Source organism: Hoplias malabaricus, chromosome 12 (genome assembly GCF_029633855.1).
Source record: "Hoplias malabaricus isolate fHopMal1 chromosome 12, fHopMal1.hap1, whole genome shotgun sequence".
Classification (NCBI taxonomy): Eukaryota; Metazoa; Chordata; class Actinopteri; order Characiformes; family Erythrinidae; genus Hoplias; species Hoplias malabaricus.
In genome coordinates this window covers 31,276,918-31,290,911 of record NC_089811.1, presented here as the reverse complement: position 1 = coordinate 31,290,911, position 13,994 = coordinate 31,276,918, and the positions used below count along the sequence as shown (strand labels likewise).

The 13,994-nt window shown below is 37.7% G+C and overlaps 1 protein-coding gene across 5 annotated transcripts in view; it reads left to right on the top strand.

Annotated features, from left to right (window-relative positions):
• The window catches only part of fmnl2a (formin-like 2a), a 61,677-nt gene that overhangs the window by 41,683 nt on the left and 6,000 nt on the right, over nt 1–13,994 (top strand). For 3 of the 5 annotated variants that reach the window (XM_066686977.1, XM_066686974.1, XM_066686975.1), the window contains exons 9-25: nt 346–439; nt 1,915–1,989; nt 2,628–2,738; nt 2,902–3,051; nt 3,663–3,764; nt 3,945–4,278; nt 4,706–4,888; nt 8,620–8,744; nt 8,975–9,177; nt 9,800–10,034; nt 10,211–10,279; nt 10,361–10,441; nt 10,517–10,646; nt 10,824–10,987; nt 11,147–11,248; nt 11,338–11,436; nt 11,988–12,111. In XM_066686977.1, coding sequence (XP_066543074.1) covers nt 346–439; nt 1,915–1,989; nt 2,628–2,738; nt 2,902–3,051; nt 3,663–3,764; nt 3,945–4,278; nt 4,706–4,888; nt 8,620–8,744; nt 8,975–9,177; nt 9,800–10,034; nt 10,211–10,279; nt 10,361–10,441; nt 10,517–10,646; nt 10,824–10,987; nt 11,147–11,248; nt 11,338–11,436; nt 11,988–12,111 — 2,381 coding nt within the window. Of the gene's footprint in view, nt 1–345; nt 440–1,914; nt 1,990–2,627; nt 2,739–2,901; nt 3,052–3,662; nt 3,765–3,944; nt 4,279–4,705; nt 4,889–7,227; nt 7,249–8,619; nt 8,745–8,974; nt 9,178–9,799; nt 10,035–10,210; nt 10,280–10,360; nt 10,442–10,516; nt 10,647–10,823; nt 10,988–11,146; nt 11,249–11,337; nt 11,437–11,987; nt 12,112–13,409; nt 13,508–13,994 lie in introns of all 5 variants that reach the window. The other 2 variants (XM_066686976.1, XM_066686973.1) reach the window with 2 other exon arrangements.

Sequence of the window (13,994 nt, the reverse complement as noted above, 5' to 3'; positions counted from 1 at the left end):
TGTGTCTCACTCACCTAAGTACCTTAGTGCCCCTCTATTTGTGTAACATTTCATTGTACTTGGAGTGCCGTTACTGATACATAAATATTCATAAAATGTAGAAACTGGCCCTAGACATATAACATTTATATCATTGTTGTGCAGCATCCCAGGGTTTTCTGAATGTCCTGCTCTTTGGAGTACAATAAACAGTTCATGAAATATTGTACATAACAGTATATTAAAAAATTGGCTGAATACCTTCAATATTCAGTATTTTAGGTTTCCCTCTCTGGAAATATAGTTTAGTAGATAATACTCTTGTATGTAGCCCTGATATATTATGTTCATTTGTGTTTGCCACAGGACTAAGGCTCTTGTGTTGGAACTGCTGGCTGCTGTGTGTTTGGTGAGAGGGGGGCATGAAATCATCCTCTCTGCTTTTGACAATTTTAAAGAGGTATATATTTCCAGTAATCTCTCCAAGATGTTTATGATTTTAATCAAAAAACACTATATAAAATTCTGAGGAGATTTTCACACCATTTGCCAACTATGCAGTCAAAACCAGTCTAATGTGTTTATGAAGCCCTAGTGTCTGTAAATAGGTAAAAATAAGTAAATAAATAAATAAATAAATAAAATGATAAATAAATGTGAAAAGCACCAAGATTGTTATTGCTATATTCTTGCTCCATAGGTGCTGTTTTATATTTCTTAAAGTAGCGATGTCTCCGAATTCAGGAGATGGCTAAGTGCATTACTGAAAGTCCTACAAAACAAAACAACTCAAGTTACAAATGAGTTTCTGTAGTAGTTCAAACCATGAATATAAGCTTCAGTCACATACAAACTGTTCCACTTTAAAAGACATGGAGCTTCTAAATATAAACAAACCAAAGTGAACAGTGTTTCCTTACAATTATAGACATCCCATTTAAACAGCTCATATCTTAACTTTTTCAAACCTTAAATTTTCAAACATCCATTTCTACAGACTACAGCAGTGAAAAGCCTGTCACATCTTTTTGAAAAGAGCCTAGAGCTATGAGTCAAGCAACTTTGACTCCAGCTTGGTCTGTGTTTGTGTTTGTGTGTATTTTGGCTTTAAGTAGTAGTTTCCTTTTTTGTTTGTGTTCAGTTTGATCGTAACATAATGACACTATCTTTGGAACATTACAGTTTCCAAACCCGAAATCCCCAGCTATAGAATTAACTCCTGTTTCTCTCATGATACGTACAGCCTATTAAAATAATAAACCAGCATGGACATGTTGACAAGGTCAAAAGTGTGATTTTCACTGGAGAAGTATATATTTGCTAAAAGAAAATATTAAATTATATGAATTTTAAAATAATTGTATTTAATTTAAATTTGTTTAAAGTTATCCAAGATGTAAGATACAAAATATATCAATTTAATTATTTTTTTCCTCAAATTATCACATTCTATTTTGAAGCATTTTGAATCATTTCTCTTTTTCCCAGACCTTTTCAGGGTCACTAGATATTTCATTTCGTATTACCTGTAATGGGCGGCACGGTGGCGCAGGTAGTGTCGCAGTCACACAGCTCCAGGGACCTGGAGGTTGTGGGTTCGATTCCCGCTCCGGGTGACTGTCTGTGAGGAGTTGGTGTGTTCTCCCCGTGTCCGCGTGGGTTTCCTCCGCATGCTCCGGTTTCCTCCCACAATCCAAAAACACACGTTGGTAGGTGGATTGGCGACACAAAAGTGTGAGTGTCTGTGTTGCCCTGTGAAGGACTGGCGCCGCCTCCAGGGTGTAATCCCGCCTTGCGCACAATGATTCCAGGTAGGCTCTGGACCCACCGTGACCCTGAATTGGATAAGGGTTACAGATAATGAATGAATGAATTATCTGTAATTAAAGTCATTCTTAAGGTTTTAGTCATATAATTATTGCCATTGTTTTGCAGGTTTGTTCAGAAAATCAAAGATTTGAGAGGCTGATGGAATACTTCAAGAATGAGGACAATAACATTGACTTTATGGTATTTATCCAGCTCTTATCTAGTTAATAATTGTGTGAGTATTACTTTACGGTGTTTAAGCCTGGTGTGAATTTTGTGACTAAAAGTCAATTTTTTCATTACTATGAAGGTATAAGAGCCATCTCAGCCAGCTCACAACAATTCCTTAACAATCTTAACTTCATAAGTATGTTCTGCTGAAGTGACTAAGGATGGTTGGTGCAAATAAAGGATGAGAAGCTGAGGTGGATCGGGCCTGTGTGTTTTTAGTTCTTGTTAAAATTACAAGTCAGTGTTAACATGTTGCCAAGTAGATGCTGAACAACTATGAGGCTTTAGTTATGGAAGCAAACCACAAGCACAGTTGAACTTTGGTTCTAGGCCAAAATCTGTATATTAGATATTTCTGCAATACTGATGACCCCTACTTTGCTGAGTGTTGAGAGGATTTGTATGTTTTTACCCCATGCTTACAGACAGCTAATGTTAAATTTCTCTAAATAAAACCAAGCTTGTCTTTGTGCCCTTAAAAAAGGCATGGTCCTGTATTTCTGGTAAAACAAAAATATTTGTAGCAGTTCTAAATTTTATATAGATTCCAAATAAACAAGGAAATTTACTATCCTAAATCTTAAAACTAAATATCTGTTACCTTTCAGGTGGCATGTATGCAGTTCATCAACATTGTAGTTCATTCAGTAGAAGATATGAACTTCAGAGTGCACCTACAGTATGACTTCACTAAACTGTGTCTGGACGAGTACTTGGATGTGAGTATGCATTCACAAAGTAATATAAAAGGACTTATGAAGCTGTTTTTTGCAGGGAATAAGTTAATATTGTAAAATATTAATTTTAGTGTGTGATAAATAAAATTTCCCCCCTAGAGTTTTGAGGAAAAGCGTTTTGTTTACTTTCTCTCTCTTTGAGTAGAAACTAAAGCACACTGAGAGTGATAAGTTACAAGTGCAGATCCAGGCATACTTGGATAACGTGTTTGATGTGGGAGCTCTGTTGGAAGATGCTGAGACGAAGAATGCAGCACTGGAGCGAGTGGAGGAGCTGGAGGAGAATATATCTCATGTAAGAGAACTGTTTAGATATATGTCACACTTCACTGAAGCCAAACCCTTTGAAAACAAGTCTTAATTAAACATTAAATATACTCGCCTTCTTGAGTAATGTTTGTGAAGTTCACCAGAATTTTCCAATGTTGTGCTTGCCAACAGAATGTGTAGATAACAGTCAGGGTACTCTGATGTCACCCTGGGGCAGAACTGAATTATGCTTTTGCTCATTCCAAATAATGCATCCAAACTCATTAGCACAATTTAGACTTTCATTTAGTTTAAACAAGTGGCACATGATATGACACCTGCAGACAGCTGCACCCACATTTTAACCCTCTTTCAATCTGCAATACATTTAGAGAAAATGGACAACATTTATAAAATCAGCTGGGTTTTACAGTTCTATATTATCACCACTAACTGTTGAGTGTAATTTTCCACGATTCATCTCTGAAATTTTAGTTTAGTTTTCCAAGATTCGTCTCTGGATTACTTCATTAGTAATATATTCAAATATTTAAAAAAAAATCTAAATTTTCTTCAGATACATACAAAGTCGTATCTGTTTTTTTTATCATTATTTATTTATTTATCTTTTTTTTGTGTTTGTGTGAAACTCTGTAGATGACGGAGAAGTTGCAGGACACAGAAAACGAAGCTATGGCGAAGATTGTAGAACTGGAGAAACAGCTTATGCAGAGGAACAAGGATCTTGATTCTATACGGGTGAGAGATTTCCCCACTGGTTTAAACTTAATTTATCCTGCGATTGCCTCAATAGGCTAAAGAAAATAAGCTTTTTTTGAATGTCTTAGCCTTTGGATAAAAAGTGTGTACATGCTGAAATACATGATTTCTTTCAATTATATTTACCCAAAAAAACAAATCCTTTTTTTTATCATATAGGAAGTTTACAAGGATGCTAACTCACAGCTTAGCACCTTAAAAAGGATGGTGAAGGAGAAGGATGAGGCTATTCAAAGACAGTGCAATCTTGAGAAAAAGATCCATGAACTGGAGAAGCAAGGAACTATCAAAATACAGAAGAAAGGAGATGGAGATATTTCTATCCTGGCCCCAGCGCCACCTGCTAATGGCATATTTGCAGGAATGGAAGGCACTGGGGGAGTGCCAATGTGTGCCACAATTGATCTTTTAGGGCCTAGTAATGGGGAAGGTTCTGACATGATCATGCCACCACCCCCGCCTCCACCCCCACCACCACCCATGCCTTCATCTAGTGAGTTATTTAGACATGTCTGTACTTGTAAAATAACTATACATTTAATAACTGATAAATGATTAATCCCGGGTTAGCCTCTGATATAGTATAGTAATTTTTAATTTGGGTTTGGAAGTGTTTTACAGGCTTATATATGACTATGATAACAGTGAGCTAAACAGAAAAAGGAGTAAATGCAGTAAATAGGATTTATATTTGTAGTTTATGGATTAAATTGGAGAAGTACCCTTTAGCAGACTATAATAGCATGTGTCTTTCTTCTTGTTCTCTTTTTATTGCTATTATGTTGTTTTTTCTTTTCTCTATTTCTTACTCTTTTCTAGACTGCTCTATGTTCTGGATCATTGTACTGTTTTTCTTTGCTCATTTTCTCTATTTCTTTTTTTGTTCTTCGGATTCACGCTGTTCTTGTTCACTCTTCCAGTACCAAACGGTCCATCGGCTGTACCCGTGCTACCCCCTCCACCTCCACCTCCCCCTCCTCCCCCTCCTCTTCCTGGTCCTGCTGCAGAAATGTTTGCCCCTGTGCCCCCACCCCCTCCCCCAATGGCGCCTCCTCTGCCAGGCTGTGGGTCTCCTACAGTCATCTTTAACTCAGGACTTGCAGGTAAGACTCCTTATACTGGAGCGTTTCGCTTCAGATTAAACATGGTACACTTGCGCTACACTCTTAAAAATAAAGGTGCTACAAAAGGTTCTTTGAGCAATGCCATAGAAGAACCACTTTTGGTTCCATAAAGAACCATTTTTAATGATGTGTTTAAATTGGTAGAGTGATGGATTTCTAATCCTTTAAAAAGGTTCTTCACATTCATGCATTTCTTAAACAAAAATGGTTGGAGAAGTTGGTGAAAAAATCCAGTGTCTGACGAAATACTCTCTTTTGGGCGCTCTGTGATCTGCTCCTCTGGTTTCTGGGTCCTATACTGAATTTAAGAGTGCTGAAATCCCAAAGTGAAAGTATGAGACTGAAATAATATCCACTGAATAATAAAGGTGATTTTTTTAAACTGAATGTTTTGGGATTGAATCTGGGTTATTAAATAGGTTTTTATTGTATTTCTCCACAGTTACAAAATGCAAACTGCTTAAATTGCACACAAAAATGTAAGCCATTTATAATTCAGTAAGAATATTTATTATATTATTTATATACAAACTTTTTTCTTTAACGAACCTTTTGTCATTAAAATGCTTCCATACTCTGCAGTCAGACTGCAGTATTTAGCTACGTCTATTTGTGTGTAAAAAGCTGAAAGAGCCGGATCCTCCTTTGTCCGCTCAGTGGAGGGTGATAATAATCAGTCTGAGACTGTTTACTCACTGAGCCTTAGTACTGTTTAGCTTCCCAGCCAGTTCAGGCAGTCCTGGTTGACTCACTCACTGTTGGAGCCAGAGTCACACAGCTTTTGCCATCTGTCTGTCTTACCTTAATAAGAAGACTGGGAGACCTGGATTCCTTACACAGACTAAAACAATATAGAACGATTACGAATGATTCAGTGAGAAAAGGCTTTTTTCTAACATGATGCATGTAAGCTTTCTAATACTTTTAGCCTAAAACCAAAATAGATTTTCCAAGAAAGAAATGCCACTCATGATTAGTGCAGGACTAATTCCTCTTTCCTGGCTGATGAGATCGGTCTTATTAAGTGCTAATACAATTGAGGTTAAAATTGATACTCATGGTGCTTGTGACCATATCTTGTGACCATTTTGGCAAGTCTTTTTACAAATCTATAAACCTATATTTAATTGAAAATAGTACAAAGACAACATTTACATTTTTTTTCTTTTCATTATTTAAATATTTGCTCATTTTGAATTTGATGCCAACACATTCCATAAAATGTTTGGGACAGGGGCATGTTTACCACTCCGTTGCATCACCTCTTCATTTAACAACATCCTGTAAATGTTTGGGAGCTTAGGAGATCAACTGCCATAGTTTTGAAAGTGAAATGTTTTTTACTTCTTGCTTCTTATAGGGTTTCTCCTGCTCAACACCGCAAGGTCTCCCTTAATGTTTCTCAGTTATGCACCAGTTGTTTTTAGTGGGTGACAGATCTGGACTAGTTTAGTACCTGGACTCTTTTACTAAGGAGACGTGCCGTTGTAACCAATGCAGAATGTGGATTGAGCTTGTGGATATGGGATTTCCCAAAAAAGACCTGTTCCAAAACCTGTATATACCATTCAGCATTACCAATGCCTTTACAGATGTGTTTGTATATAACCATTAAATAAACCAAAAATATTTTAGTCTTTTAGCTTATAATTTGAAGTGATACATGATATTATTCTTGTGATTATAATTAACTACATACATACATATGTAGTTCCAACAACTTTCTGAACTCCTACACTCAACTACATGTATGAGGACACAATGTAGAGTTGAACATTTTTAAAAGTTTGGCCTCAACTGTAAACAGTCACAATCCTTAATGTTTGCTGTGGTAGAGTACGTGCTTATGCCATAGTACTCATAAGAAAGTAATGCAATATCAGTCTGGCTGTAACACCATAAATGTATTGTTTTTGGGCCGTTGAGTAGCACAACATGATGAAACAGGTACAAGGCAGGGAGTGTGACTGCTGTTGCTGTTCCGTTTTCATATGTTTCAGAATAGTCATGATTGACCTAGGCACATTCTCTGTCTTGTTTCATTACCTTTTTATTTCTTACTATTGTTTTTTCATCTGAAGCTGTCCAGGTTTGCATTAGTCTACAGTTTACTAAGTAAGCTTTCACACAAAGCATTTCCATAGTCCATATGAAACCAGTACTCTTTTATTCTCAGCTAAACAAGATGGGTCAAAGATGAAAGACTGTGTTCTCTTTACGTAATGGAAAAAGGCAGATCATGCCCAGGAAAACTGAGGCTAATTTACTGCTGTTGTTAATGATTTTTCTCTTTGATTGTTTCTTTTGTGCCAACATAGAGGGACCCATCAAACTGTTCTGTAGGTTTGCTGTGTTCTGAATGTTTTGTCAGTTTTTGTCTTTGAATGTGGAACTTGTAGAGATGGTATTTTTAGTTCCAAAGGCAAACAGATCTCCATTGAGTCTGTAAAGCCTGAATCTCTAACCCAGTTTACGTTGATTGTTCCTTCTCAAGCCAAGCTTGAAATTGGATGCTGTGTTGCAAGAGTTTTCCTTCAATTATTCAGGCTGTTCAAAACCTGAAAGGAACATTTTCTAGACCTCACTTTGCATAGTTCAGCAAATGACAGGACACATGTGCCAGAATATGAAACCACATGTTCCATCAGACAAAAAGCCTTTATTCCTGCACTTGTCCATTGCAGTTGAAATCCATGACACTACAGTAAAAGTGTGTGCTCCACAAGCAGATCCAACCACATTGGAATCAAGTCCAATTCAAGACCTTCTAAACAGTCGTTCTTTGACTCTCATGTTCTAAAGGATGTGTCTGCCCTTATAGCATTTATATGTTCACCAACCCAGGGTCCGATGTCACCTCTTGATTTTTTTTTTGTTTCCCAATGGATCAGATAAAACTTAAAATGCCATTTCCAAGTTTCATAGCACCAGTGTCTGTGTTTTGAGTGTTGTGTTTTAATGCATGCTAAAACACGGTGGCATGCCACTACAGGTGACTTGTTATCAGATATAAGAAGACTTGCGCAAACGCAAGAATGCAGCCTGCTTCACACTTCAAACCCTCTTTCCCAGCCACAGCATGGCCACAATATCACAACTGATAAACCTGCAGGGCACTTGGAGGAAGCAGCCTGAAATTCCCACGCTGTTTAATTCTCCCCATACCTCAGGCTAAAATGACTGTCCATGTTAAATACTACATTTACTCATGCCATTTAGTCTACAGTAGCCATAACAAATTAAGAATGATTTCTTGTCCCAACTTTAATTGCTTTTAATTTCCTATTGATCCCTAATAGTATAATTATTAGCTGAATAATATGTGCTTAGTAAAATCTAAGAGAGTGCTCTTATAGCAAGGTCAGTCTCCCTCAAACTGAAACTGTTTGGTTAAATCCTAACAGAATCATCACATGCTGTAGTGTTGAGAAAATTAATCATTGTCATTTGCACACTGTCAGTTCACTATGATTGGAAGCCGTAGACAAAAAAATAAACTGCGTAAGTCTCTGTTTTCTCATCATTAACAAGGGACTTGGGGTAGTGTCAATAAAGAAGCCTTTCCCTTCTCCTATATTTAGCCATCGTTCCCCTGCACCTTAAGTTGTCTCCCACCAGTCAAATCACCACTTATGCATTCGGTTCATGAGCTTCTGATAATCACTGCATTTATCTTTTGTATGTTCCAACATATGTTTTTTGTGTCATAGCCGTGAAAATTAAGAAGCCAATCAAAACCAAGTTCCGCATGCCAGTGTTTAATTGGGTGGCACTGAAGCCCAATCAGATCAACGGCACCGTCTTCAATGAAATAGATGATGAGAGGATACTAGAGGTAAGAGGCTTCAAATTGACTCAAAGGACATAAACTTCTGTTTATTTGGGTGTTTCACTGTCGACCTATGGCAAAGTATTTGGTAATATTTTCTCTTTATTCTAGTTGAAAATGTGTTTACAAATCAGATTTAAAACAGTGCTGCAGCTAATACACAAGCTTCCCTGTCCATCTTTAGTATTATCATCCTAAAAATCTTAAGTGCTCCAAATTATTCTTATCTTCACCAGGATCTGAATGTCGATGAGTTTGAAGAGATGTTTAAGACAAGAGCTCAGGGCCCTGCTATCGATGTCACATCCAGCAAGCAGAAGACAAGCCAGAGAGGCCCAAATAAAGTGTCCCTGCTGGATTCTAACCGGGCCAAAAACCTGGCCATCACACTCCGGAAAGTGGGCAAGACTCCAGAGGAGATCTGCAAAGCCATTCAGATGTAAGCTATATGTAAATCTGAGGGTGACTAGAGGGTGATTAATTTTTGTTTGTTTACTCCTGGAGTTCTCCTGCAAAAAAAATGACATGAGTTAGTTTGTAAGTCTTTACTTCTGTTCTTTTTTTGTGTCTTTTCCAGTTTGTTAAATGTATATCCTAATGTCCAAATCCTTAACAAATACATACAAACTTATTGTCACCCTCTGTCTGAAACTCCGTCATAAACAAACTATACTAGCAGTGTTTTTTCGTGTGCTTACTGTGGCCGAGATAATCTTTTTTTTCTAATTTTATATACCTCAACATCTGCCACTGCCAGTTTTTTGCATTTACTACTATGATACTAAATATCATATAAGATTGGAAACTTTAATGAGGGAGACTATAATAACTGACTTTTACCATTACATATATGGCCTTGCTTTTACTTTTACTTGTACTAATTTTAATGCAGAGTAAAGAGTCGTGCCATTGGTATTATTGGTATAGCAGGGTTTTCCTGCCCAAGCTGATAATTGAATCATAGTCTGCCTTGTACAGCCTTTATCCACTTCACTGTAACATTTTCAGCAACAGCATGATAGTATACAATATACTTGAAGTGTTTCTCTTGTTTCTCTCAGGTTTGATTTGAGGACGTTGCCAGTGGACTTTGTGGAGTGTTTGATGCGCTTCATCCCGACAGAGGGGGAAGTGAAGGTGTTGCGTCAGTATGAAAAAGAAAGGAAGCCACTGGAGAGCCTCACAGATGAAGACCGCTTCATGATGCAGTTCAGCAAGATTGAGCGCCTCATGCAGAAGATGACCATTATGGCCTTTGTGGGCAACTTCTGCGAGAGTATTCAGATGCTTACACCGGTATGTTTAACATGTTTAACATCTCAAGCTAGTAATCAGGTTTGATTCCAGTAGATTTTTAATGTTTTTCACCTTATTTTTTTTATATATATATATATATATATATATGTTTATAAGTGTTTTTTAAAAGCTACTATGTTTAATATTGTCTTTTTCTTTTTTTTTTGATACAATAGCAACTGCATGCAATCATTGCTGCATCTGTGTCCATCAAGTCTTCTCAAAAACTTAAGAAAATCCTGGAGGTTGGTAATTACAGTGGTGTTTTGTTTGCATTACACTTGTTTAAAACAGTGTAAAGTATTTATTGAAAGTTCTTCTCTCAGATTATTTTAGCTCTTGGGAACTACATGAACAGCAGTAAAAGAGGGGCTGTGTACGGCTTCAAACTCCAGAGTTTAGACTTGGTAAGGTTCTTTTACTTTTCTTTACACTCATAAAATACTTGTATCAGATTTCAGACTTCATTTTGTGTTTTCCAGTTATTAGACACTAAATCCACAGACCGGAAGATTACCCTGCTGCACTACATTGCCAATGTAGTAAAGGAGAAATACGAACAGGTGTCATTCTTCTATAATGAACTCCATTATGTGGAGAAAGCTGCCGCAGGTACAGTGAACATGTATATGGTCTTTTTTTGTCAGATCTAGTTAGAGTTTGAGTCAACTTATGTTTATCATTTTAAGAAAAAGCTCATGCAAAGGATTTGAGATGTCTAATCATGCTGAATTATATGTTTGAGTTTGCCCTTTGTTTTGAGACTGTCTGTCTGTGTCTTTTTCATAGTCTCTCTGGAGAATGTGTTGCTGGATGTAAAAGAGCTTCAGCGAGGGATGGATTTGACTAGGAGAGAATACAGTATGCATGGCCACAATACACTCCTGAAAGACTTCATACAGCACAATGAGAGCAAGCTCAAAAAACTTCAAGATGATGCCAAGATTGCACAGGTACTTCTAATTACTCTGTCGATTCACATTTATTTAACTATTTTACCCTTATGTAGGTAACACTGGGCAAGTCTGACAGAGCCAAGCAGTTTGTTGATGTAGCTGTTTAGTGTTTGTTGAGTTTTTCTGTTCATATACTCTGCTGCCCTTTCTCTTTAGGATGCCTTTGATGAGGCGGTGAAGTTCTTTGGAGAGAGCTCCAAAACCACACCTCCATCAGTGTTCTTCCCTGTGTTTGTGCGCTTTGTGAAGGCATACAGGGTAATGCAGTCACTCATCACCCAGACCACTGCAATCATATACCAAATACATATTATTAAAACTCTATCTGTGCATTCTCTTTATTTTAGCAAGCAGAAGAGGAAAATGAACAGAAAAAGAGGCAGGAGCAGATGTTAATGGAAAAGCTGCTGGAACAGGAGGCCATGATGGAGCAGGAAGATCAAAAGGTGAAACATACTTCATACACGTATCGCTAAACTATTTCATTAGAGTTCTGGAGTATGTATCCTTTTAAAAATACACTCCTTAGTCTCTATTGAGATTGCTTCATTTGCCACTTTTCATGGAAACTTCTGTCAAAACTAAACTTCAAGTTCTATTTTTGCATTGTTCACTTATTAGTTCCAGAGTTGCATTCAGTTTTCAAATAGACAAACTAAATAGCTAACTGAAGTTTTCTTTATTTTTAGTTACGTCACCAACCAATCTGTATCACTATACTTATAGAATCAGCTCACCTGCCCTAAAGCTCTTGATTTAGCATTTAGCGTTAGAAACATAACCAAACTGCCTATTTTATGATTATACATTCAACATAAAACCCTTAAGTTAAGCACCACCTTAACTCTGTGTTTATAAACTCTGGCGTACTGATGCTGTGTATACAATATAAAGAATTTCTACAGTTCACTGTCATTACATGCAAACAACAGAGAAGAGTTTTGCTCAGGATTTCATGTTACGCTGTGACCCAGAGCTCTTTTGTTTTTGTTTGTAGTCTCCCTCTCATAAGAACAAACGGCAACAACAGGAGTTGATAGCTGAACTGCGGAAGAAGCAGGTGAAGGACAGTCGACATGTTTATGAGGGAAAGGATGGAGCCATTGAGGACATTATCACGGGTAACACACACACACACACACACACCCTCCTTCTGTATATTCATATATACACTATTAAATAAACCTGTGAAATTCTGTATGCCTTGATACACAGACATACAAACACACTGTCCTCCAGTCGTCTGGCATTAAAGGATCTTGCTGGGATTGACTGAAATGCTTTAGACCAATGTGCATGCGGAAATCATGCTTTAAAATCGTGAAAATGACTAACAAAGCACTAACCAGTGTTGAGCCACAAGTAACTGGGCTAAAGCTTTTAGGTTAAGAACAAAAATTATTTACTTTTATCTCTAATCCAATCTATAAGTTAAGGAATATATGTATTATGTATTGTCAATTATTGTTATAAAACAGCACACTAATTTCCTCAACTGCCTTTAATTGTTCCGCTTTATTGAGAAACAACTTTTTGCTTCTAAGTACAAAGAAAGTGCAGTTTCTGACCTGATCCCTAGGGAGGTCTTGTGTTACACTGCTTTAGTCATGTTTGGTTGAGGTGCTATAGCACACAGCAGATCAGTAATGCAACAAAAGCATGCTTGACCTGACAAGCTTGAGCATATGATGAATAGAAGTGGAATGCTGGCTGCAATAAGCTTTTATATTGCTCTCTCACATTGGGATTAGTGTTTGCCTTAGGATCAGCCAAAGCCAACAGTAGGATGCTAATAATTAGGGGTGGGAATTCTTAGCATCTTAATTTTATTTTTTAAAGCCCACGTGATTTATTTTTATGTATATTATAAGATAGTCCTACGCCCAGCTCAGTGGAAGGCACACACTGGAGTATAATCTTAAACACTATTAGAATTTTTTGACTAATAAATCTATAGGGCAGATGCATTAAGGATGTCTTTCACCATTCAAACAGCCCTCCCTCAGGTATCCACCATGAAACAGTTGTAGTTTTTCTTAGGTTCCTCCAACCTTCAAGATGCCTTTTTTTTGCCTTGGATATTTTTGTGACACCACTGTTGGAGGCGAGTGGACAACAGCTGTGTAGATTTTTTCATTTTGGCCAGTGTCCCTATAGGTCTATTGCTACCAGGTCTATAGGTCTAACAACCAAACAGCACTAAATCTAAACCCAGAATTTTTTGAGAGAATTGTGTTCAGCATTATTTTTCCCACCCCTACTAATAACGCATTAGACAGAGTTTACTGTGCTGCTCTAGATGCAGTAGCTATGCTAACGTGCTAGCTGCTGTGCTGGCTGGTTAACTGTGTTTGTGTTTTGTCTATGTGTGTGTGTGTGTGTGTGTGTGTGTTTGGGTGGGTGTTTTATCTGGATGCAGTGCTGAAGACTGTGCCCTTTACCGCGCGCACGGCCAAACGGGGCTCGCGCTTCTTCAATGAGGAGCTCCATTATTAAAGTTTAGCCTCTCTATTACAGGTTGCTGGAAAGAGCGTGCTCTCTATCTCTCTTTCCTTTTTTCCATTTCTACATTCACCGTGTGCACCCCTTCACACCTCATCTTTGCACATTTGGGGGGTGGTTTGGGTGGGAATGAGACTTTTTTTTTCTTTTCTTTGAGGGTCACTCACTCACTCACTCACTCACTCACTGCTTTGGATATGGTCCAAGCATATATGTGTACGTGTGTGATGTCATGAGGTTGTGTCCATATCACCCTCCCCCCCTAAAAATCCCTGCATGAAGAGGGTTTGTTGGGAGGTGAGAGAATGATGTCATCACCATTTCCTCTGCATGGAGTGTGTTATCAAGGATCCATAACCATCTGTGTAAAATAACCAGCACCAATCAGAGCAAATGTAATGTCACAGTGAGCCAATGATGCTGCAGAAACACAGCCGTACTTCTGAAGAGTCCAGAGAGTAAGAGCTGGGTTGTAAATTGGCTTCTGAAATCTCCAGAGTTT